The following is a 26,177-nucleotide window of genomic DNA, read 5'->3' as shown; positions in this document are numbered from 1 at the left end:
GGGTGGCCACCTTAGAGGCTGCCTGCTTCAGTTTGTTTATTTTAAATATAACTTCTAAAAACAGAAACTATGTTCTCATAGTTAAAATTTTTAAATACACCAGAGGATATGTAGTAAGAAGTCTCCCTCACCTCCCTGCCACTCAGTCCCCTCCTTGAGCAAACACCTATCAGTTTCCTGTGGCTCTTCTCACAGACTTTCTGTTAAATGTGAAGTTGAAAGAGGGGGGCTCCATGGGTATGTACAGAAGCTGCTGTCATCGCCTCCCCTCCATCTTGCCAATTCAGTCCTGCTTTGCGGAGATAACTCTCCCCCACCTCCTGGGTGCAATGTGAGGTGGTTACGATGCCTTTTCCTCTCCCTATTAGATAATAAGCAGTCCTCCAGATATTTTTAGTCATAACATGGTTTCGTATCAGAAGGAAATGTTGAACAGCAGTTGAACTGACTGAACTTTAAAGTTAAAGCTTCTGCCCTGTCCTCTCTCTGGCCTCCTTCAGGCTGGATGCCTGCAGTGAGGAAAGGTGGGAGTCTGTAGAGGTGTAGGTACCTCTACACCCGCTCTTCTGGCTTCTTCTGGCTCCATTGGGTTGCCTTTGTCTCTCTCTGGGTTAGGGGATGGGAAACCAGTAAAGGAGCTCTTTTTTTTTTTTTTCAGAGTCAGTTCTTCTGGCTGTTGCACAGATTTCCTCCTGGAAACACTCAACTGTAGCTTTCTTGATGTTTCTAAAGTCTCTCCTTCGTTTTGAAAGCAGCCTCCTGTCAGGGAGTCTCACTGGAGAGTGTTGCTGCAGAACATGTTAACTATCCAGCAGAATGTTTACACGTGTCTAGATTCTGATGCTTGCTATGAGGTAACTTGATAGATTTTAGTATTTCCTTTAATTTTTAAATTTTGGTTGTTAGATTTTGTTGATTGAACACAAAGATGATGACCAGAAGCTTCGCTCTAAATAATAGGACTGAATTGTTGACTAATAGCTGGTAATTGAGTAGTGCTTTAGAGTTTGAGCACTTTTATATCTACGTTTCTGTCTTCTTTGTTCTTTGCCACACATTTTTTAGTGGGTTAAATCTCAGCTGGAAAACTCCGACTTGTACGTCAAGTACAGTTGTACGTCAAGTACAAGCCTCTCTTCCATAGTTTTGGTGGTCACCAAAAACGATTTCATCATAGTCAGGCTTCCTGCATAGCTCAGATGGTAAAGAATCTGCCTGCAGTGCAGGAGACCTGGGTTCGATCCCTGGGTTGGGAAGATCCCCTGGAGAAGGAAATGGCAACCCACTCCAGTATCCCTGCTTGGAAAATCCCGTGGACAGAGGAGCTTGGTGGGCTGTAGTCCATGGGGTTGCAAAGAGTCAGGCATGACTGAGCGACTAACACACACCAGCTACTTTGTGCTGAGGGCTTCCCAGGTGGGTGGTGCTAGTGGTAAAGAACCCACCTGCCAATGCAAGAGACCTGAGATGGGGGTTCGATCGTTGGGTAAGGAAGATTCCCTGGAGGAGGGCATGGCAACTCACTCCAGTATTCCTGCCTGGAGAATCCCCATGGACCAAGGAGCATGGTAGACTACAGTCCATAAGGTCACAAAGAGTTGAAAGTGACTTAACATGCAGACGTGCACACACTTTGAAGCTGAGGTCACTCCTTGAAGCCTGAGAAAGGACCCCTCTGGGACAGCTCAGGTGGACAGGCTTTCTCTCTCTCTCAGCCTCCATCTGGTCCTGGGAAACTCTTACACACCTTTCAGAATATCCTAGAGATTTTTGAGAAACAATTAAGACTGTTCTTGCTCCAGGAGGGTTTTAATTTCTCATATTATCTCACTCAGTTCCTTTAGGAACGATCATATCCTGGGAACAAGGAATGTCCAATGTATCACTCCAAGAGTTAAAATCCAAAAGAGGGTTTGTATCTGTTGGTTGATTGAATGCTTGTTTTGTGTGGGTAGGAAGTGAAAGACTTTTCTTGTAGAACATACTTTCCACATGTTGAGATACCTTTGAAGACAAAATACAGTAATTAAATCTATGAATCCATTCAATAACTCAGCATATTCTTCAAAGACACAGGTGGCAGGCAGGCTGAGGTAATTTCAGGCATAGGGCATCTACACAATTGTGGAGGACACAATTCTAGGATATGGCGGGCTTTTTCTTCCAGAATTATAGTGTTTGAGATGTAAAACTGGGTATCGAGATGGTAGGAACTTACCAATTCCTGTTCTTGGTCCTGCTGCGGTTCATCAGCACACATGATTATTTCGCCCAGCATTCCCCCAGCTTTCCCTTTTCCAGGGGTTCCACAAGAGTTCCCACAGACACCAGACTCCACCATCACCAGCACCCAGCCCATCCTTCTCTGGCTGGGGCTGAAACTGTTTAGAACCTCAGCACACAGCTGGCCTTCAGTGGGCTTTGTTTTGAGACATTAAATAAGGTGGCTCTGGGACTTAGTATGTGCTCAGTTGCTCAGTTGTGTCTGACTCTTTTGAGACCCCATGGACAGAAGCCAGCCAGACTCTTCTGTCCATGGGATTCTTTAGGCAAGAATATCGGAGTGGGCTGCCATTTCCTTCTCCAGGGGATCTTCCTGACCCAGGGATCAAACCCAAGTCTCCTGCATTTGCAGGCAGATATTTTTTATCCCTGAGTCACCAGGGAAGCCCTGGGGTCTTGGTGCCCGGTACTAACCAGTGTGCTTGTGCACAAACCTGACCCTGAGGGGGACCCAGGAGATTTCTATATTGTTCACATTGCTGTAACTCAAACACCAAGCTCCCTCCATTTTAATAATATCTGAGTTCTCAAATTCCAGTGTTTTCTTCTCCTACCCCTCTCCTTGTGTGCTCAGTCCAGGTCGATCTCCTAGGTTTCTGTTCTGAAGTGTGGGTTTCCTCCTTCTTAGCAGTTCTTGCTGAAATGGAATTTTGCCCTTGATGCCCATTTTGGAAATTGAGATGCACTCCTGCTTGCTCACCTTCTGGGACTTTCAGATGTTGCTCAGAACCTTTCACTTTTCCTGTTTCAGTTGGACCCCTGGGCAATCCCAATCCCAAGGACTCTGTAACTGCTCTATTTGGTTGAACATCTGGCATCAGTGGGATCTCCCCCCTCCCTTTCCCCTTTCCCCACAGCTTCTGTGGTAGCCCTGCCTTGTTACACTGGCACATGGAGCCTGGGATGTAACAGCTCAGTTGGCCTGCATGGAGGCATTTACATATATCAGGAGCAGAAGAAATGACTACAGCCTCATGAAAATGATATAGAGGGGTAATGTTAACAGCAAGTGAGGAGAAGATTAAGAATGACTTGGGGTTGGCCACGCTATAAAGACAAAAAACCAAAAAAACACCCCAAAACAAAAACAAAACAAAAACCCAACCAAAGTGATAAATCAAAGCAAAGAAAATCTGATTTGAGGAAAAAGAACTGTCCAATATTTTTGTAAGTATTCCAAGAGATATAGTGTCCTCACTAAAGAAAAATTACTTAAAAGTGAATATCATATTGTACCAATGTTAATTTCTTAGCTTTGACAAATGTGCCATGTTATGTAAGATGTTAACACTGGGAAAAACTAGGTGAACTCTCTGCACTCTATTCGCAACTTTTCTGTATCTACAGTTATTCCAGAATAAGAAGTTGAAAAAAACACCACCAATGGAAACCTTAAAGTATTTCCATTAGAAATAAAGAACTTCTTTACCCTAAAAAGTTTAGATAAATAAAAATGGTTTTTGAAGGACATTTTAGAAACTCAGTACCTGGTCTGAATATGTATTGTAAATAGGTAGAGTACCATATAAATTCTGAAACAATTATTTGAGGCTTCTTGGTTTCGATTTTAGGAAACTCGTTCTTTCAGCAAATAATTATTGACCTATTATGGGTTTTGCACATTCTGAGATTATTCAGTCAACAAAACAGTTAAAGATCTCTGCTCTAATTGAGCTTACATTCTAGTGGGGTCAGAGAGAAAGAAAAAATAAATATAAAGGTTATAAATGAGTAAACTATATTGTGTGATTGAAGGTGATAAGTGCTATGGGGGAAAAGAGAGGAGCAGAAAAAGGGATGGCAGGAGGATGTATGGGGCTGGGCTGTGTGCAATTTTAAGTAGCATGAACCACACAAACCTCTTTGAGATGGGAGAGTGGAGCAAAGATGAAGGGAGCAAAGCATGAGGCTGTCTGGGGGGTGGGGGAAGCACCACAGCCAGAGAGAGATGTGCTAAGGTGGAGCCTGCCTAGATGTTCAAACAGCATCCAGAGGTGAATGGCAAAAGCAGTAACTGATGGAGAGAGATGTCAAGATGAGGTCAGGAAGGCAAGGGTGGTGACGGGTGGGGAGGAGTGCAAATAATATATGACTTTGAAAGAGATGGGAAGCTACTGCAGAAGAGTGACATGATCTGTCATGTATTAGAAGAATCATTCTTTACTGTTGTGTGAATAGGCTCTGGGTGGGCAGGGGCAGAGCAGGAAGAAGAGTTGGAAGGCTAATGCAGTGATCCAGTGAGAGACAGTGGTGCCTTAGGCCAGAATGAAGCAGTGGAGGCAGTGATGAGAAGGGGTGCTATGGCTTATTTCAGCTCTTGTGACCAACTGTTAAACTTTTAAGAAGTTTGCCAGCTAATTGTTAAAAATGCCATTATTACACATTTATTGGCTGTTCTGGGTCTTTGTGGCTGCTCTCTAGGTTCGGTGCACAGGCTTCTCATTGCGATGGTTTATCTTACTGTGGAGCATGGGCTCTAGGCCCACAGGTTCAATAGTTGCAGCATAAGAGGTCAGAAGTTGTGGTTCCTGGGCTGCAGAGCACAAGCTCAATAGTTGTGGCCTAGTTGCTTCAGAGCATGTAGGATCTTCCAGGATCAGGGATTGAACCCATGTCTCCTGCATTGGCAGGTGAATTCTTTACCACTGAGCCACCAGGGACACCCTAAAAATGCCATTATTAAAAACTAAATTATATAAAGTTACAGTTAGATATATTATATAGAAAGCTAAAGTATTAATATTAAATAGGCTTCCCAGGTGGCTCAGTGGTAAAGAATCCGCCTGCAGTGCAGGAGATGTGGGTTCAATCTCTAGGTTGGGAAGATTCCCTGGAGAAGGAAATGGCAACCCACTGCAGTAATATTGCTGCGAAATCTCACGGATAGAGGATCCTGGCAGACTACATTATAGTCCATGGGGTCGCACCCAAAGACTCAGACATGATTTAGCAACTAAAGAACAACAAAATATTAAATGCTCCAAACTTATAACTTAATTATTTTATCTACTTATTTTACTATAATTGTTTATTATCATCACTGCTTTTGAGCTTGTTTACACCTGTGCTATCCACATGGTGAAGGGAGTCTAAAATAGGGTGCTGTTGTGCATCTCTTCCAAATCTTGTATTCAGTTGCATTTGGAGTTTGTCAGTCATGGAGGCAGTATTTTACACTACAGAAATTGACAAACACTGAATCAGGGTTCCTTTTTAAAGAGAGCAGGTCATTAAACACTGCCCAATACACCCTTGCTTGGTGCCTTCCCAACTGAACTTAGAGTTGTGTACAATGCCCCATCCGATGCTTTCAGGTTCCCTTATTCTGTTATGTCCACACCCATAGAGGGCAAAAGTTTAGAAAAGAGGTTAGACAGGTATCGTTAATATTACAACCAAAGAAAGGAACATATTTCTCTTAGGCTTCATAACATGAATGCATGTTTAGTTATGAAAAATCACCCCACCTGTGATTGAATCTTCAGTGCTGGTCCCAACTTTAATCCCATAGCACTTCGAAGATGCTCCTCTGTGAGTAATGGCAAAGTTTCTCCATCAATTGCATGATCTTTAAATACCTTATTAAACATAAAAGATGTCAACTTTGAATGTTTTTTTAAAAAAAATCTTGTTTTACATATAGATTTTCAGCTTTGGAGGAAACATTAGGACTGCTTGAGGATGACACAAAAATTGTAACATTTCTTATTTTCAGTTACTCTCTTTTCTGTGCTCCAATGGTGTGTTGTTTGTGTTGTTTAACAACCCTTGGAGTACATTGCAATTCCATGAAAGTGAAAAGTATGAAAGTGTTAGTGACTCAGTTGTGTCTGACTCTTTGTGACCCCATGGACTGTAGCCCACCAGGCTCCTCTGTCCATGGGATTTCCCAGGCAAGAATATGGGAGTGGGTTGTCATTTCCTTCTCCAGGGGATCTTCCTGACCCAGGGATTGAACCCGGATCTCCTGCATTGCATGCAGATTCTTTACTGTCTAAACCAGCCAATTCTCTCAATATAGAACTCAATTTCAACATGGAATAGTTCTTATTTGAGGGCAGGCCCAAGTTTTACTCACTGATGTATCTGTAATGCAGTGCCTGGTACAAAACATGTGCAATTGTCCTTGCTGGACAAATCAATGAATGAACAAATAGTCTGAGTGAAGGGATATGGGTAAAAACCATTTCAGGCAAATTTCAAACTCTCACATTTACAGACACAGTGCCTCTGTGCCCTGCCTTAGATGAGCAGTGAAGGGAGGAGAGGAAAATGCAAGTGAGAGCTGTTGATAACACCAGCAATTTCTGGGAGGGGAACCAACTTTAGTGAGGAAACAAGAGCAGGACTTGATCCTAAACACATTTGAGAAACACCTAGAAATAATTGTGCCACTCCTAGGGGTGGGGAAGGAAGCACTCACATCCTGTTGGTAAGAGATAATGAGTCAGTAAAGTTTGGGGTCTTCGGGTTTATGTGGCTTCTTGGTACCCACGAGGGAACATTTGGGATTATAAAGTATGAAATGCATGTAATATTATTTATTACAAGAGTGGTTATTATAAACTGCATATGACTGTGAATCACTTACTGATTAAAAATAGCGAGTTCAAACAGATTCAGTCCATCAAAAGTCAGCAATGTAACATTCGTTATACAAGGGATTTCATGTTTCCGGCTATCAGAATTTTGTAACTCCATTGTACCAGTGGTTGATGTGGCACTTGATAAGTGGCACAGATAAATTTAAAAAGTGACTTACCTACAGTTAATGACTAGTAATAAAATAATAAGGTTATACTCCTTGAGTAGGAAAAAATAGAACAAATATTTTTAGCAGGTATGCAAAAGATAAGTGACTTGAAGAATACAACTTGCCTCATAAGTAACTTGAGATTTTGCTTTCTCTAGAAGCCTCAGATATAATGATGAAATTAGAATATATTGAGTACTTAGAAGGTGTCAGGCACTCATTAATACAATAGTACTTTGAGAAAGTATTATACTATTATCCCCATTTACAGATGAAAAAACTGAGACACCAAGGAGAGAGGCAACTTGTCCCAGGTCACGTGTCCAGAGAGTGGAAAAGCCGGGGTTTGAACTTGTACTTTCATAAGCTATACTCTTAACTACTACTCTGTGACTTTTCCATTGGTCCCATGAAAAGAACAAAGGGAGAAAGAAAGAGGAAAGAAAAGAAAAGAAGAATTTAAAAATTAACAGCATTACACTGAAGGAAAACGTCACAAAATAAGATCTGAAAACAATTATCTCTAACATCAATTAATTACAATGTAGTTAAATCATAATGTCCTTTTCTTGCTTTCTTTTCCTTTAATATATAAACCGAAGATAATGATGTCAGATTTAGTTGGTACATTGTTGCTTGGAATTGTGTTATTAAAATCACTTGAAAAAGTAAATTATATACTTGAAAATGTAACATTGACATAAACCTCAAAAACTTGCCAACCCACCATTTTTATCTCTGATTTTCCCATTTTTATCACTGATAAGTGATACTGGTTTTACTTTCCAACTATCCTAGCAGTTCATTATAATTTAAAAAATAGTATTTATCTATCAGATTGAATTATATGTGTAGGCATTTTAACATATTGCCCTAGCACAAAAATGGAATTTTGAAATAGTTAATTTCCTACTTTTCAAATGTATTTCCTTCTTGTCCTTTTTAGACTAAAGTACATATTTCTATTATTATGACAAGTAGCCTAAAACTTGTGATACAGAAGTACATGCCTCCAAAATGTTTGCTACATGGATGAATAGGACATATAGTAGATATCTCTCATTCTTCTTGGATGTTTGACCTTTGAACCTCCTAATTTTGGGAGAATCCCCGCATCTCAGGAGTCTTGAGGAGACTGAAACTAAAGCCAGACACTGGCTTTCCCAGCTTTCCCTGAAGCTGGGGTGTGGGCACATGACTCAAGCTCCATCAATCAGAGGCTTCTGTTTCAGGAGAGCCAACGACATAAAAAGGAAGAGATTATTAGGAATGCTCTTTGGGTTCAAAACTAAGTTAGAACTCATTATGAAGGAAGTATATTTCAAAATGTCTTATTTAAAAAAAGAAGTCAATTGACTTTAAAAAAATATTTAAACGTTACGTCACCTGAGCATAGTCTGAACAACCCGGAAGGCCGCTAATGAAGTTGTACACATCGTTCACGGTCCATTTCTGAATGTCTTCATTCAAAGATAGATTTTCCTTGGTTGTAAGCAAGATGTGTGTCCCTTTCAAATGGAAAGGAAATTATTTTGTGGGCAAGGGTGAAGCTAAGAGTACAGTTGTATATATAGTTACATTAATTGCCGCATATTCTATTACCACAGAGCAGCTCCTTGATGTAGATCTATATGTAACCCCCTTAAAAGCTACTGAGTTACTGAGAGATGATTTCTAAAAAAGCTTAGCTGTCTCCTTTCTTTTCTTCCTCTAGAGGATCTTTAATGACTGCCTTATCATAAACAAAAACAAAGTTCCAGCTTCTCTCAGATTTCAATAGAAATACCCTGTAGATTTCATTCTCCAGATTAACACCATGTTCTATGATGTTATATATTTATGATGCTCTCTAAGCCATACAAGAATTAGCTCTATCTTCATCAAAATGGCAAATTAATACTTTGTCAGGGAAACAAGCTGGTGTGGTGGCTAGATTACACATACCCCAATCCCTGTGTTTTAAAATATTTTTATCTAAAGAAATTCCAGTTTTATATTTTTTTAATCTAAAAAATTTCTAGAAAACTATTCAGTGTGTTTGGCAGGGGATAGTGTGTTAATACTTATAGGTTAAACTGTATCATAACAATAATGAACATTGAAAGAGATTCTGTTTGTCTGTTTTTTCTGTTACTACACTTATATACAGGGGAGATTGAATCATACTTCTAAGAAAGAAGCCCCTCTATTTTGTGCTGAAGAGACTAAATTAGATTAAAATTTTAATTAAACATTCTGGTAGGTTTTCCCATCCTTCCCCATATTTATACCTTTCTAGACTTCACTGAAAATTCTCTATATAATAATATATAAAAAGAGGTACATTTCACTGTTATGGCTGATTGGAACTAATGTAATAAGTTTTTCAAGAGGGGGTAATTCTAAGTAGGATGGATAAAAAGAAACACAATGGTCACAGATCACTGTGTAATAATCTCACGGACCTGACAACCTGTGGTTCCTGAGGATTGGCCTCTGGACACCTACCTGGCTGAGATGATCGTCGAGCTGGGGGGTACACCCCATTCTTTTCTCCACAGGCTGCCAAACCATGCTCAGAGGGCTTCTCCTTCCCGTTGTCCCAAGCCTTTTCTTCCAGGGGAGTTCCCTGAGCTCCCCAGGGCTTTCTGTGGCTGGGCTCCAGCTCTCCACAGGTGTCAGCAAGAGCTGTAGTTGGCTTTCCACTGGTTTCACCCAACGTGTGATTGTCCAGAGCCTCCATTTCTGGGTCTTTTGTATACTCGTTCTCTTCATAGAGAACTGCATGGGCTTGGCCTAGGGGCTTCTCTTCTACTTGACTTTTAGAACTCTCAGTGTCACTGTCTAGAACTTTCTGACTCCCGGTACCTCTCCTGAGACGACGACATTTTTGCCCCCAGTTCTCTGTAAAGCGTGGACCAGTCGCCACTATCATGGGGTTTCCCTGAAGGTTTCTCAGGGTGCTTCTGTGAAGGTGCAGGTCACTGGCTGGGAGCATGCCCCTGCCGTGGTAGGTGGCTGGGCCCACAGGGATACTGGAGCCATAAATGAATGGGATCCCTAGGCCTGCTAGTCCCTTAGAATTAACTTTTTCTATTCTCCTTTGCTGGTAAATGGCATGCATTTCCATTTCCATCCTAAAAACAAAACAAAATATTTTATAAACCCAAGAAAACCATTAGAAAAATACTTTTAATGGCCCTCTGCCTTCCCTAATGTAGTACCTCTGGTTTTCCTGTAAGTCTTTAGGCCATTTTTCTGAAGTTTGTTGGGCATAAACACAAATCTCCCTGAAAGCCATTGGAGGGAGAGTTTAGAGTAAGATCAGAGGATGAAAGGTTTGGCTAAGTCTCACAGTGGAAGTCCAAGGCCGGTCTTTAGAACATTATCTCTACTGGATAAGGCAGTTTTAGCAGGGATGGGGAGAACACAACACAGAGTAGTTTCTTGCCAGAGATTAATCCTCAAAGAAACTAAAGTCCTGGGAAGAAGGTTTTAAATGTTGCAGTACAATTTTAGTGAGACTCAAGAAATGCAGTGGGTCTCAACTGCTAAAATTAATGACATGGTAAGGATAGGGGAAAGGAGGAGGAGTGGAGGGTTTGTTGGCAATTTTGCTTACTTTACTTTACTTATTGGTCATCACCTGAACCCCTTAGTGCCCACTGATGAGAAAGTTGACTCTGATGTCTTTTCTCACCCACAGCCAAACGCTGGTCATTATTACTGTCTTCTCCTGATTGCTGAAGGCTGCTTTTAGGCTAATGAGGGGCTGTCTGGGCTCTGATGGCATAGTTTGAAGTGGGATTGGCAAGCTTGACTCCTATCTTCAGGCAGAATTGAAGTAATTTAAGACAGCATTGCCAATATGAATTTCAAAAGAATCATAGGTAGGCATTTAATTATGAGACATCGACTGATTATTATGATCTATAAACTTAGCTTCACTGTGTAATCTCTAATCTTGCTTTTATCTTTAACCAACCCGTGTACATGTTTGTATATGTCTCTTTTTGTAGTATTCCTGAAATACTTTTTGAAAGTAATCAGAATGTGTGTGTATATGTATATAATCAGTGAATATACATACACAAACCCCCGGAGAAGGAAATGGCAACCCACACCGGTATTCTTGCCTAGAAAATCCCACGGACAGAGGAGCTTGACAGGCTGTAGCCCATGGGGTCACAAAGAGTCAGACACAACTGAGCGACTAAACAACAATGACATATACACAAATGTAACGACATATACAAAAACAACAGTATACAAATATAATAAATGAATGAATATATATAAAAGTATATAAATAACATATATATGTATTTATATTAAATGAATACACAGACAAGTGAGTGAATAGAAAATAATTAAAACAAGATTGTTACATTACCTGGCAGTATGCTGCCTTTGAATCATTTCATTTCTTCTAGCCATTGCCTTTACGGATTCAGGTGGCAAAATGCCCCAACCTTAAACAAGAAAACCACCATCCCACCCCATGAACAAATTAAAAATATCCACTTGAAGATAATAAAAAGAAAATATAATGATTTAAAACAGTATCTGCAAAAAACTACCAACTGAGCACAATGTTGGAAATGATGTCAATTCATGACTGTCAGCATCTTAGAGTCACTTTGGTGATGGCATGATAACACTAAATAATTTTGGGGGGAGCGGCTGTACTGTATGGCTTGCAGGATCTTATTTCCCTGATACTGAACCAGGGGTCCTGCAATGAAAGCACCGTGTCCTAACCACTGGACTGCCAGGAAATCCCCCAGATAATTTTTTTAATTTAAGTATGGGTCTCATAACTGGCAATGTTTTCCAACCATACTTCAAAAGGAAAAAGATGAAATTAACTATGGATCTCTTGACTACTTGCTTTCGAAGTAAAAATTGATGACTGTTTTGTGGTTTTTTTGGGGGGTGCAAGAAGAATTAGTTGACTTAAAAAAAAAAAGTAACTAAATGCTTCCTGATGTACTGAAATCCCTGGAAATAAATACAGTGATTTAAGGGGATAAAATACGAAGTTCTCCATGTTGACTTTTTGGTGCAGCTGAGGCAAATACTTTTTACAAAACAATTTCAATGGAGTTGAACAGCAATTACGTTCTTTGTGTCAACCTTTCAAAATGTCTTGAAATAATGACAGCGTCATCAGAATTCAAGGCTCTATTCTTGCCTGGTAACTTCATGTTTACACTGATTTTTTCTTTTTTCTTTCTCTGGATTCCTAACACATTTAGAGTCTATGCTGGTGCTTCTCAAATAATCCATGGTGAAGGATTATTTTTTTCTTTTAAAATTTCCAACCCATCATGGACTCTTTAAAAATACATATATGATGTTTTAGAAAATTGAAATGAAAACAAGAATGAACACAAGCACAATTTGAAACGATCAGATTAATAGACATAAAATTACCCTGTCAAATGGCTGTAAAAGTTTCTAAACCTTTCTGTCTATGCATTTATTGTTCAAACACTTCTCAGACCAGCATAGGTCTACAGACCACACTCTAACAATAACAGACACACAAATGACACTGATATACATAGTTTTGTTCAATGATAGTTTTTCATGTATAAATCTGTTCTTCCCAACAAGAGGGCTAGTATCATGAAGGCTAGAACAGATTTTATATTTGCCTTGCACCAAGCTAGCAGAGCTCTTTAAACTCCTGTTAATAAGAACCTATCTTGAAGTACACCATACTCTATCTATTTTTATGAGATTCTTTCTCAGTTGTAAAATTCAGAGGCTAGATGACATAACCTCTAAAACTTCTTCTGACTCTAAAACTCTATGTTTTTGTAGTTCAGTGGTTTCAAGATATGCTCCTTGAGATAGCAGGCAAGCATGAAATTGCCAACCCATGGGCTAATCCCCAAGGATGCAGAGAACGTCATGTAAAAAGACCAGTGCAGAGGGCACAGGTCTCATCACCTAGATTTTAGCATCCTGTAAAATCTGGACTCATCAAATCTATTTCAAGTTTCTTTTTCTTTCTTAAATAGTTGACATCAAATTTAGTGTAGTCCAGTTGTAATAACACACTCTTTACCTAACATCCCAATTTTTGAAATTGATTCCTGTCTCAATTTCTCTTTTGCTAACTTAACTTAGTAGCTCATTTTCTATAGGACTGAGGCCCTACCTTGCTCTTGCTTGTTCTCTTACACATCAGCCTTGGGGTGGGAGACTGACCTCTGTACCTGGGACAGGTTGTCAGCCTGCCTGTTCGTATCCAACTATTAGCAGTTTTTGGAGTTTTAACCACTAAAAAACTCTCTCTGGGTCAGCAATGCAACTATTTCACAGGTCTGCTTATCTGTTACCTATAACTTTGGGCTATGTATTCCCTGGGCTTTTGCTGCCAGAGGGGGCTACCATCCAGGTTCAGCTGTTGGGGCTGTCACACCCAGTGAGTGTGTCCAGTTTCAGATCTGACCCTTGCTCAGACTCATCAAAGTGGATCCATGCACTGTGGTATGTAATATGCTCAAATCCAGGCAGGCCTGCGTCTTCAATGGCCCTGGCACCAATCATATTTCTTTTTGTCTCGGGCTTTTTACTCACATTACTCCTATCAAGAGTTGTTGGAATTGGAGAACCGGGGCAAACAGAAACTCACTGAATACAGTTTTGAGAAGATAAGATGCATCAGTTTCATCTTCAAACTTGTGAGGAAATTCTCACCTCTTATTCTCTCTGGAGCCCCACATTCATGTTCTTGTTGACACTATGCTGAAATTGCTCCTATTTAGATAATTAATGACCTCCGCAAAGCCACGTCTAATCATATATTCTTGGTCCTCATCTTACTTGATCTCTGAGCTGCATGCTTGACACAATTGCTTACTCTTTCCTTAAAAGCACTTTCTTCTCTTGGCTTCCAGGCCTCTATCCTTCCTGGGTTTTCTCCCACCCCACTGGTTGCTCCTTCTATATCTCTCTTCATCTTCTAGATCCTGTTGGTGTGTCCTAGGGGTCATCCTTTTAACTTCTAACTCATCCTTTTTAACTCACTTTACAAATGATCTCATCGAGTCTCATATATACTGATGATTTCCAAAATTATATTTCCAGGTTATCTCCAGATGTCCTCTCTAGACTGCAGCTGCCTTCTGGACATCTCCTATTGATTGTCAGGCAGGCATTGCAAATGCCTGTGCTATCTCTCCTACCCCAAAACTCTTCCTTTCACAGTCTTCCTCAACTCAATGAATAGCAACTCCCCCTCTCCCATTTCTCAGCCAAAATTTTTGATGTCTTCCTTAACACTTCTCCTCTTCTCACATCTCACATCTAAACTCTGAGCAAATCCTGTTGTTTCTCCCTCCAAAGTATTTACAGAATCAAACCATTTCTTACTATTCCTACTGTAACCACCCAGGGCCAAGCCATCATCATCTTTTGACTATTCTAATAGCCCATCAACTCCCATCAGTTTAACTCCAGAACTTGAATCCTATCAAGTCTGTCCCTAACACAGCAGCCAGAGTGATCCTGGTAAAATGTAAGTCAGACCATGTCATTCCTTTGCTCAGATTCCTCAAGAGCTTTCCCTGTTCTCCCAAGTAGAAAGCAAGTTCTTACTGGCCTATCAGACCAAGTATAAACTGCCCCAGGGCCTTTTACTCTCAGATCTCATCTCCTTATGACTTCATCAGTTCCTTGTAAGGTAAGACAGATATTAATTGCAGATTTTCATGTTATTCATCAGTAAATTGATGGTTTGAGGAGTTAAGCAACTTACACAGTGGTGGAGCCAAGATTTAAACCTAGGTAGTAATTGTAGAAACTATAAGCATTATCACCATATAGTTTCACCTCCAAAATTTAGCAATAAATTTCATGGCAAGCTTAATGCAGCAATTCAGTTCACAGTGGTTCCAGAGATGAGAGACATCAGTTTCTCATACCTGAATAGACACGATTGGACAGCAAGTTTGGCATGTTTGCATTTGCTAGAGCTGAAGATCCAAACTGGGAAGGAATACAAAACTGTCTTGGGTCAGCTGGTGCTACAGTAGGAGGCAATAAATCTCTAAGGAAAAATATACAAAATAGGTAAAATGAAAATGGATTTGTACAAAATTTCCATTGCATAGGCAGTGAGATTTTTTTTTTAAATTGCCATATGGGATTCTATCATTTCTTCCCCAAATGAAGTATGAAAGTCCTGCAATCTCTATTGGCTTAAGAAGAAATATAATAGGAAAAATGGGGAGGCAGGACTCTAGTAGGGAAGGGCTGACTCACCTGACAAAATAACAGAGAAAGCAGGAAAGTTTTAGGGATGTTAGGGAAAAAATGATCAAATCAAATCAATACCAATCTTTGATTTTTCATGACTATATACTGTTCTTGACCGTAACAGTCTTTCCTCATTTGATGAACACACTCTGGCTTGAGTTTTGCCATCTGGAATCAGTCACTATCTGGATGGACGATTTACCAAACTTCAGTGGTGTCTAGAAATCCAACTCTATTGTTCATGCTCTGTGAACAAGTATAATAATGAATTTTACTTCCTCCCCAGATTCCAGAATATATATCCAAAAGAAAAGAAGATAGGAAGGTGCCAGAATGTATAACCAAAATACTAATAATTTCACTTTTATTGCAAAGAAAGATTTCTTCCATCACAGGAAACCTAGGATATCACACTGTTAGGGACTGAATTGTGTCCCCTTCCAAAATCCACATGTTAGAAGTCCTAATCACCCCATGTGACTCTGTTTTGGAGATAGGACCTTTAAGGAGGTAATTAGAATTAAATGAAGTCATAAGGGTGGAGCCCTTACCCAGTAGGACTGGTATCCTTATAAGAAAGAGAAGAGACACCAGAAGTGCTTGCCATACAGAAAAAAAGGCATGTGGGAACACAGTGAAAAGGCAGCCTAGTCTGCAAGCTGAGGAGGGAAGCTTTGGGAGAAACCAAACCTGCTGGCACCTTGATCTAGGACTTTTAGCCTCTAGAACTGTGAGACATAAAATTAAGCCACCCAGTCTGTGATATTTTGTTATGGCAGCCCTAGCGCACTACCCATCCACATTTGTACCTATGCAATGCCTTTCACATGGCAGGTGCTCATTAGCTATTTACTGAGAGATGGTGTCAAAGAGGCTTCAGAGGGTAAGTGATGGGAACTTTGTTGAAGATGTGGCCCCCAGACTTTCTACACCACAGTTCCTTGAGATAACATTAGACTATAAGACAACACTGAGGTTAAAGCGTTTGAAAACTTAGTAACGTCCATTTTCTCCTTAGACCAGAATATCACATTGGAGAGGAATACCTATCCACACTTGGAGGTTCAAATGGTGAGGGAATCACTGGAATTCTCTGCTGCCCTGATGCTGGCAGTAAAGGGTTCATGGCCATCATTGGATTTATCATCAATATCTCTCGCCACTGATGGAGTTCTAAAAAAAATAAATAAAAGATAGATATGTTCACATAGACCTCCATTTTTTGGCAGACTGAATTCTTCTTGAAATGATGAACACCTTTTGTATTTTCCCAATACTTGGGAAGACTAGCTACACCGAGCTTTCAGTTACACAAAAACCCCTCGATTGTAAGCACCCAGATACAATTGTTGAACTCTGTGTGGCCTTGGAATTTGTTGGAGAGTCCACAAATACCATACTATACGACGACCAGTAATAAAATTAAACCAGTTTTGCAAGATTCCAGAAATACCATTTTCTTTTATTACAACTCATTTTGATTTCTATACTTCTTGAGGCACAAATGTATGCTCCCATATGTTAAATTTGAAAAGATTAAAACAGAAGAGAGGAGGAAAATCTTCCTAAGGGCCCCAAAATACATCTAATTAAAGTGAATAGAGGCTGATTTCACGAGACTGTGTCTAACTAAAACAAGTTATATCCAAACATATAATATATAAACACAAGCTTTCATAACTTTATCTACAACCTAGTGATCAGAAAATGTGACCATTGTAAAAGAGATAAAATTTTGTCTTATATTTTCTTGTTAATTATTAACATTCTTTGAATAATTTAAAATATTAAAAGAGTGCTAGTCAAACAAGTCACTTTAGCTTTTTCATCCTCAATTGTTACTTTTTAAAATATTGAGATAGACAACTGTTTTTGAAAAAAAAAAAAGGAAATTAGGAAGAAAATGTTTTAACTTTTCAAAGTAGTGATGTTTCTTTTTCTCTTTCTCGTGCATATATTTAATTTTTAAAATAGTTAATACATTCATATGATTCCAAAACTAAAAATAACATGGTATTTAAGTAGGCAATTGGGGCTTCCCAGGTCGGGCTAGTGCTAGTGGTAAAGAATCCGCCTGCCAATGCAAGAGACACAAGAGAGATGTGTTTGATCCCTGGGTTGGGAAGATCCCCTGGAGGAGGGCATGGCAACCCACTCCAGTGTTCTTGCCTGGAGATCCCATGGACAGAGGAGCCTGGCGGGCTATAGTCCATGGGGTTGCAAAGAGTCAAACATGACTGAAGTGACCTAGCACGCTTGCATGCAAGTAAGCAATCACTTCTTCGGCTTCTTTTCTAGATCTAAACCTACTGATCAAATTGGAAATTCAAGTCCATAGGTCACTTAACATTGACTTTCACCATTCATAAATTTTTTCAAAAGTTCTTTATGTGGATTTATTTTCATTGTGTATCTGGGAGGCCAATATAATTTCCTCTCTGACAGTGGCCTCAGGGTAGTGACCAGTCAGACTCAGGATACAAATATCTGCCAGATGCCTGCCAGCCAGGGTGAGATGCCAGGAAAGAACACAGGCCAGGTGTATCAGCTGTGGGCTTGCATCTTTGGTGAGGACGCTGTTCCGTGGCTTGGATCCTCCATATCTGAGGTTTGGTGCACAGCCATCGTTTTCCCCATAGTTCATTATACAAAAGAACAATGGCCTAAGCCAGGCTGCTCAGTTGGTACTAAGTGGCCCGGGTGTAGTGGGCTCTTCCAGTTTTTGGAAAAGTAATTTTAATAAAGGCTTGAGAACTCTGTTCTTTCACTGTGGGAAAAAACAACAACAATGCAGGACACAACTTGATGTTTCCTTTTGAAACATTACTGAACATTGATTTGTGTCATGAATTGACAGATTCTGGTAGAAGTTTGAACTTACCTACGAGTGAGACAGAATCTTTGAAGCTACAACATACCATGATCATCTTGCATGTTATGAGATGCCTGAGACAAATTTGGAAGGAGAACGAAGAAAGGGAGCAGTACAAAATCCCTCCAGAGCAAGCATTGCCTAGAGGCTGACCACCCTGCTACCTTACACATGTTACCACAGGGAAGTGCCATGGAGATTAGTTAACCAAAAATTGGTGAGATCATCTCACTTTGGCATTCCTCCAAAGCAGGCTGGGCCAAGGACTTGAATGCAGGTAAGGTGTGCAGTGGTAAAGAATCTGCCTGCCAATACAGGAGATGCAAGAGGGTTTGATTCCTCTGTCAAGAAGATCCCTGGAGGAGGGCATGGCAACCCACTCCAGTATTCTGGCCTGAATTATCCCATGGACAGAGGAACCTGGAGGGCTACAGTCCATGGGGTCGCAAAGAGTCAGACACGACTGAGCACACACACACACAAATACATAGTCACAATTCATTGGGAGGGGAATCCCAGGAAGCCTATATGAGGGAGTGGGTGAGTGAGACTAGGGAGGGAAGAAAGCCCACAAGAGGTGAGTTAAAGTGTGAGTTACCACTATGGGCAAACCTGCTGGGAATACTCTAAGGGAAAAAAATTGTGTACACACCTCATAACTGTCCCAGTGAAAGACGTGGAGTTGGCCATTTACCCTTTGATTTCTTTCTTTCTTTTTTTTTTTTTTACCCTTTGATTTCTGTCAGCCCCTGCTAGAGGGCACAATTCTCCCTTGCACCCAGGGTATGTCTAAGCTAGATCCAACTAGCTCCTACAGTGTGGGTGAAAGCCTTCAGTCTGAAGCAGAGAGAGGCAGGGGCTTGAGATGGGATATGGCCTCTGTGGTTACAGGTGAACTCAGAAAGGTTAACGGGGTAAGGCAGCAACGATGCGTGGTTCTGTGAGGCCAGGCAATTACCTTCCAATGTCATTCCACCGGATAATCGACACAAATGCCTTTCTTCTGGACCTCCGGATTCGCCAGGCAGAGGCATATTTCTACAAGGCTCTGTAGGGTCCATGGTCTGCAACCACACAGCATGATTTTTTTCAGTTATTCATGTGTTCAGTGAAACAAGTGAGGAACTCACGGGTATCAGGCCCATGGAGCTGAAGAAGTGAGGCATCAGAGACAAGTCTCATCCAAAGCCCTCCTTGGTACCATACCTGTTCTGGATTCCACAAGGCTTGGGTCTGCTTTCTTTCCTTTTGTGCAACACCAGGGGGATTGAATATAATCTATAAAATTTTGTAACCCTTCTGATATGGTAATTTATTATTTTTAATTGGCTACCAAATTTTTACTTAAAATGTAAACTATTCCAAAGTCGGGGGAAAAGTCTCTATGTCGGGAAAGTCCCTGGGGAGGACAAGGAGTCATTGGCATCTACTACCCCTGAATGTGACAGTCTGGCTCTACTTGGCTTCCCTACTTTCTGTTCATCTTTACACTTGTGAGCAAGTGCTCATTTACATGTAACTATAACAACTCTTGATGCCTTAATTTTTTTTTTAAACCATTGCCCAGTGCTATAGACCTCATGTCTCCCCTCAAAATTCATAGATTGAAACCTAACCCCCCAAAACAATGGTATTTGGAGGTGAGGTCTTTGGGAGGTGATTTTGGTCATGAGAGTGAAGCCCTCATGTATGGAATTAGTACCCTTAGAAAAGAGACTTCAGAGAGTTCCCTCAACCTTTCCTCCACATGGTACACAGTGAGAAGACCATCTTTGAACCAGGAAGCAGGCCCGCACCAGACACTGAATCTGTTAGTGCCTTGATCTTGGACTTCCTGGCCTCCAGAACTGAGAAAAAGTAATTTCTGGGTTTATAAGCCACCCAGACTATACTATTCTGTTATAGCAGCCTGAATGGATGAAGGGACCTTTAAATGTTGTACCTGTTATCTTTTGAATGTTCCAAATTTCATATATGTATATATTTATAATTATATCTCTATTTATTTTTACATAGACATTATTTTTTAGAGCAGTTTTGGGTTCACAGCAAAACTGAGTAGACAGTAGAAAGAATTCACATGTACCTCTCCCCTACACATGCATAGCATCCCAACTATCAATAGCCTGCCCCAGAGTCTTACATTCTTTACAGTGATGAACCTACATTGACACATCGTTATTACCAAAAGTCCGTAGGTTAGCTTAGGGTTGGCTCACTCTTTGGGTTGTACATTCCTTGGGTTTTGACAAATGTATATCGACATGCTTCCCTGGTGGCTCAGTGGTAAAGAATCCACCTGCCAAGCAGGAGAGGCAAGTTCGATCCCTGGGTTGAGAAGACCTCCTGGAGAAGGAAATAGCAACCCATTCCAGTATTCTTGCCTGGGAAATCCCATGGATAGAGGGGCCTGGCAAGCTATAGTCCATGGGGTCACAAAGAGTCAAACACGACTGACTGACTATATAACAACAACAACAAGAACCCACCATTATAGTTTCATATAGAACAGCTTCACTACTCTAAACCAAATTATATTTTAAAGCAAATGGAGTTGGACACTTCTAAGGAAATATTCTGGGGTTGACCATATCTTTCACTGTACCAGCCAGGTAGATAAATATTTGAAACTCCAAATGTGTGTTTCTACAAACTCACCATTTTGGACTTCCTCAGTCATGGATCTACCCCTGAGTCTTTAAACATTAACTTTCACATTTTCAGGGTACCATCTTCTACATGTAGACAGTTTATGAACCAAGGTCACTTTGCTGTGGCAGATGAAATGCTCTTGAGTCAAAGTATAGACTGGGATATCTGTTCTGAATGCAGAGCGTGTCTGGTAATCCCCAATGTGAGAACGCACCGATGCTTAGGTTTGCATTCGGGCTGGATTTCTTTGACCTAGAGCTCTAATCCTGGATGTCCAGCACTTTAGGAGGATGAAGACTCCTTAATCCCTGTCTTCAGACTCTTACCCTCAACAAACCCCTCCAGGCAGCACACAGACGATTTAGCTAGTGCTAATTCTGTCTCAACTGATTAGGGCAATAGTAGTAAGACATGAACTCCGTGAACTAAAGCCCTTGCCGAATCAGCAGATATTGACTTGAGCACTCCTACCACCAACAATGCTTGCCTGTGCACAACAACCAGGTGCCAATTTCATTACATTTCTTTACATGGCTTTACTCTGACCATTTGTTACAGTCAGTACAATTTAAGTTTGGCCAACCCTAAACTTGAACAAGCAAGGAGATCCAACCAGTCCATCCTAAAGGAAATCAGTACTGAGTAATCATTGGAAGGACTGATGCTGAAGCTGAAACTCCAATATTTTGGTCACCTGATGCAAAGAGCTGACTCATTTGAAAAAAACTCTGATGCTGGGAAAGATTGAAGGAGGGAGGAGAAGGGGATGACAGAGGGTGAGATGGTTGGATGGCATCACCGACTCAATGGACAAGAGTTTGAGTAAACTCTGGGAGTTGGTGATGGACAGGGAGGCCTGGCATGCTGCCGTCCATGGTGCTGCAAAGAGTCAGATACGAATGAGTGACTGAACTGAAAGTGAAAATTGGAACAATTATATACAGAATACTTGTTGCATGTATGATGCATGAATCCTGGAATTATACTCATTAAGATAAATTAAATTTTAAATAACTGCTATAGTAGGTAAGTTTTTACATTTGAAAGGTGATCAGTAGAATTAAATATTTCTACAATTCTGAGAAAAATAAATACAAACTAAAACTAGAGGGAGATACTCTTAGAGGTCTTTTGTTCAAGTTAAAAAACAATCCTTGGTAGCTTCATAAATTTACTATTCTAGGTGTCCTATATTAATGTGAGTTCTAAAAAGCATGTTAATGTTAAAGTGTAATTCACATGCCCTTAAATATATTTTCAGTATTTTAAAGTAATAAACGGGAGATCTTTTTTTTTTAATTAAGAAGGCCAAGAGAGCTTCCCCAAAGCACTTCATGATCAAATACCTTTAGCAGAAAACCTAGCTGTGAGAAGAGAGATCATTGCAACTTTTCATTGATATAGTTAGAAGTGTAACTGTATTCATTGATATAGTTAGAAGTATAGTTAGAAATAGAAATGAAGAGTCTGTTTTTATAACCAATAGGAAAAATTTTTCAAGTAATTATTTAATTCTTGTTTAATTGTATAAAATAAAAATAATTGTATTGATATTCAAAATATATTTGTTAATTGAAATAAAGTTTAAGCTGAAACTAGATGGATAATTGGCATAAAATATTTGACTGTTTCTATAGATGTATAGAACAATCTTTTGGACTCTGTGGGAGAGGGAGGGGGGGTATGATTTGGGAGAATGGCATTGAAACATGTATAATATCATATAAGAAACGAATCACCAGTCCAGGTTTGATGCAGGATACAGGATGCTTGGGGCTGGTGCACTGGGATGACCTAGAGGGATGGTATGGGGAGGGAGGTGGGAGCGGGGTTCAGAATTGGGAACATGTGTACGCCCGTGGCGGATTCATGTTGATGTATGGCAAAACCAATACAATACTGTAAAGTAATTAGCCTCCAATTAAAATAAATAAAATTTTAAAAAAAGAACAAAAATAAAATAAAATTAAATTAAAAAATTTAAAAAAATTTGACTGTTTCTAAATGTAGATACATATATTTCCTGAGAAGATTACATGGGAATTCTGAAATTATCCAAGCAGTTATCTGAAGTAGAAGAAATACATTTAAAATATCTTCAACCCAAGCATGCAGCATGCTCATTGATGACAGGATGAATGACATTGCTCCATAAAACCTGAGCAGCTGATGATGTCGCCTTCAGCCCCCACCCTACATCTTCCCCAAAGCTCTGCCCAGTCCTGGAGATTTCATCTGGGTGGGTGCTCGGATTCTGAGTTTATGCCCCTGTGGGGCTCCCTGTCTACTCCCTTAGCTTTTCTCTCCCATCTGCTCTGCACTGATTCAGAATGCAGTCCACTTCCCTTAGTATCCACACAACAACACTCGTGCAAGGGAACATGTGTGTGTTGCTGACTTTACCAAGGTCTTGGCCAACTGGGGAGAGGATGTGTCAAAAACAACTTAAAACTGAACATTAGACTTCTCCATTGTGAAACATTCCTTTGGGCAATTTTGACAATGCACATCTGGCTTCTTGGTCAGCTCTGAGCCTTCTGTCATGAGCTTTTGACTCTGGTCTCTTCATATCTTCCTCCCCGCCTCATCTTTGCTGAGGACAGGGGAGAATTTTAGAGATTTCTCTTCCACTGGTTTGATTTACACTGCTAACATCTTCCTTTAGAAGGCAATAGGCTTAATTTTGGTGTTAAAAAACCATAAGCACTTTCTCTGTTAAGTGAGTTAACGCTAAAGTGGCAAATAGTACCCCCAACAAAACAATTCACACTGAGGCAGCTGGCAGTGGCCCTGAAGGATATTTCACTTTTCCTGAGGGCATAGACTTTAGCACTTTTCTAAATGCATCACATCACAGCACTTCCCTAGAAAGAGTCGTTGAAAGACAGATGGCTTGGGCGTGCTATCCTCACCTTCTATTTCTTTTCGCTGTGGAAGCTCATTGTCATCAGATCATCCATGGCTTCTTGAATTGAAATGTTTTAGGGCTATTTTAAGTGTTATAATGAAAAGGGGTAAGTTTTTTTCATCATTAAGCATGTGTAAATTATGTAATGTCTTTTCTTCTTGAAATCCACATAATTTAAGTGCTACTATAGTTTATATGGGGAAGAGGGATGGTGGCTCAGACGGTAAAGCATCTGTCTGCAATGCAGGAGACCCGGCTTAGATCCCTGGGTTGGGAAGATCCCCTGGAGAAGGAAATGGCAGCCCACTCCAGTATTCTTGCCTGGAAAATCCCATGGGCGGCGGAGCCTGGTAGGCTACCATCCATGGGGTCGCAAAGAGTCGGACACGACTGAGCGACTTCACTTTCTATAGTTTATATACATCATGTTCGTTTTCTTCAAAAGATTGTGAAGCAAACCCCACTATATGTAAATTTGTACATACAGTGAAATTCTAGCAGTTCTCATATAATTGAACTGAATTTTAGATATTTTAGTTAGATCTTTTAAAAGAGTTAAGAAATATTAACATAAGAGATGTTTTTTAATGATTATCACTGATTGTTCCTCAATTATTTTTTCCCCCAAATTTTCAACTCTGTCATTTCATGGTCCATACATCATGACAGTTTTTTGTATATAGTTATCTGCAGTAATGGGAGGTCATTAAAGTAAGAATGGGGAGTAAGCATATAGCAGTAACACACAGAAGCAGGTACTTAATCTACTAAAGATGATAAAACACTTAACAATAAATTTACATGCAACTTTGAAGTAACTTTATTTCAGATAATCTTCCTTTTACTTTTACTTAAACAAAAACAAACTAAACCAGAGCAATATCTATTTATTTGGCAGGAGCAGTATAGCAACTTTACTCTTTAGTAACTTGAGCCAAATAAGAACTTTTTAGCTAAACATACTGTCAATAATGAAACCAATAAAATGTATAGATAAATCTAAGTACTTCTTTATAAAAAATTATTTTTCCCAAGCGTATTGCGTTTTTCAGTACACCCAATGATTCGAGGACGAATGTTGTTGATAGTTTTTATACAAAAATAACACAAGAATATTTCCTTATGTTTTCATTTTTCATTAGACCAACATAGAACTGGTATTCCTTTTAAGATAAAGTTGATCATTTATTTTTACAGGCAAACCTGTTTTCTGAAAGTACGCAGCCTCAGTTTGGACTAATCAGTGTGTCGACCTGTGTACTTACATCCACCGAGAAGATGTCTTGGTTTAGACATTGCTCATGGAAGAAACTTCGAGAGACTGTCTTTCAGTTGCAGAAGCTTCTCTGACTGCAGGCTGAAAAACACATCTAACAAGGGTGTCAGGCTGCTCAATTAATTCACCTTCCTTTAAATACAAACTCAACTAAGTTGATTAGTCCTATTTCACAGAAACGCTGCCCTCTATATCCTCTACAGATAGGAGAAAAGACGTTAAGCCCCAGGAAAATGCACAATAGTGTACATAAACCTGTCTCAGAGTTTAGCCTTTACTTTAATCCTTCTTTAGCCTTTAAGATGCTTTGTGAGCATTCAGTTAATGCTACTTTTCAATTTGACACAAAAGTAAAATACTATGTGAATAAATAATAAGCTTTTCTTTGATGGCAGCAGAACTGCTTTATATCATCAACAGGTTTTGAGTAGAAAAGTTTCTTCTGCAAGTAAGGAAAATAAATTACTTTCCACAGACCTGCAAAATTAAACAAAAGATGGCAGCCTCTTTAAGGAAGAAGCTTCTAGAACTGACAATTGTACTTTAATTCTTATAGACAGTGAAAAAATCTTTCATAGTCAGTGCGAGAGCTGCAATCTATAGAAAGAGAAAATATGGAATTTTGAAATAGACCTGTTCTTTTATTAAAGAAACAGCTGAAGTCTTGAAAAAGAATATCCTTATTTTACCATTTCTTACAATTTTACCAGTGGACAGTACAAAATAAGAATTCAGTATGAAAAAATTAAAGTTGTGTTACACGTAATGCTTTAGGCTTCTAGTGTGAAGATAATTTGCTGCTTTGTTGACACACATTTTTAGCATTGGATACTGAGGTCATTATAAAAAATTCCATATGGGATGTATTGATTTCATTTTAGGGTGATTGTTCATGAAACAGTGTTCAACCGGGACTTAAAATGACTAACAGATCCAGTCTAGACCTAGGCCCACTGTATCCGAGCTGCACAATCTCCCCAAGTTATAAACTTCTATGAGCTTCAGTTTCCTTATCTCAGAAGAGCCTCATAGAGTTTTTCTGATGTGAGGTAACAATATAGACAAAGTATTAATACCTGGGTAGTTCCTACTGAGTGTTAGTGTATTAGATAACTATATTTCATGAAGTCTTCTGTTGAGTTCCACAGGAGACATTTTTTTTTCAGCCCATCAGATCAGATCA

General features: G+C 39.8%; 1 protein-coding gene across 1 annotated transcript; it reads right to left on the bottom strand.

Annotated features, from left to right (window-relative positions):
• Window positions 1-1,793: 1,793 nt before the first annotated feature.
• SAMD7 (sterile alpha motif domain containing 7) lies at window positions 1,794-19,219 on the bottom strand. The gene is given in 8 exon segments (XM_086414226.1): window positions 1,794-2,004; window positions 5,751-5,861; window positions 8,423-8,544; window positions 9,524-10,152; window positions 11,409-11,487; window positions 14,953-15,077; window positions 16,333-16,459; window positions 19,117-19,219. Coding segments are annotated over 8 exon segments (1,491 nt in total). The 3' UTR covers window positions 1,794-1,809.
• Window positions 19,220-26,177: the final 6,958 nt, after the last annotated feature.

Source organism: Bos grunniens, chromosome 1, assembly GCF_055505025.1.
Source record: "Bos grunniens cultivar Pamir isolate PY7600 chromosome 1, Bosgru_T2T1.0, whole genome shotgun sequence".
Lineage (NCBI taxonomy): Eukaryota > Metazoa > Chordata > Mammalia > Artiodactyla > Bovidae > Bos > Bos grunniens.
Note: the sequence above shows the minus strand (reverse complement) of the source record. Positions and strands in the feature narration are given on the sequence as shown.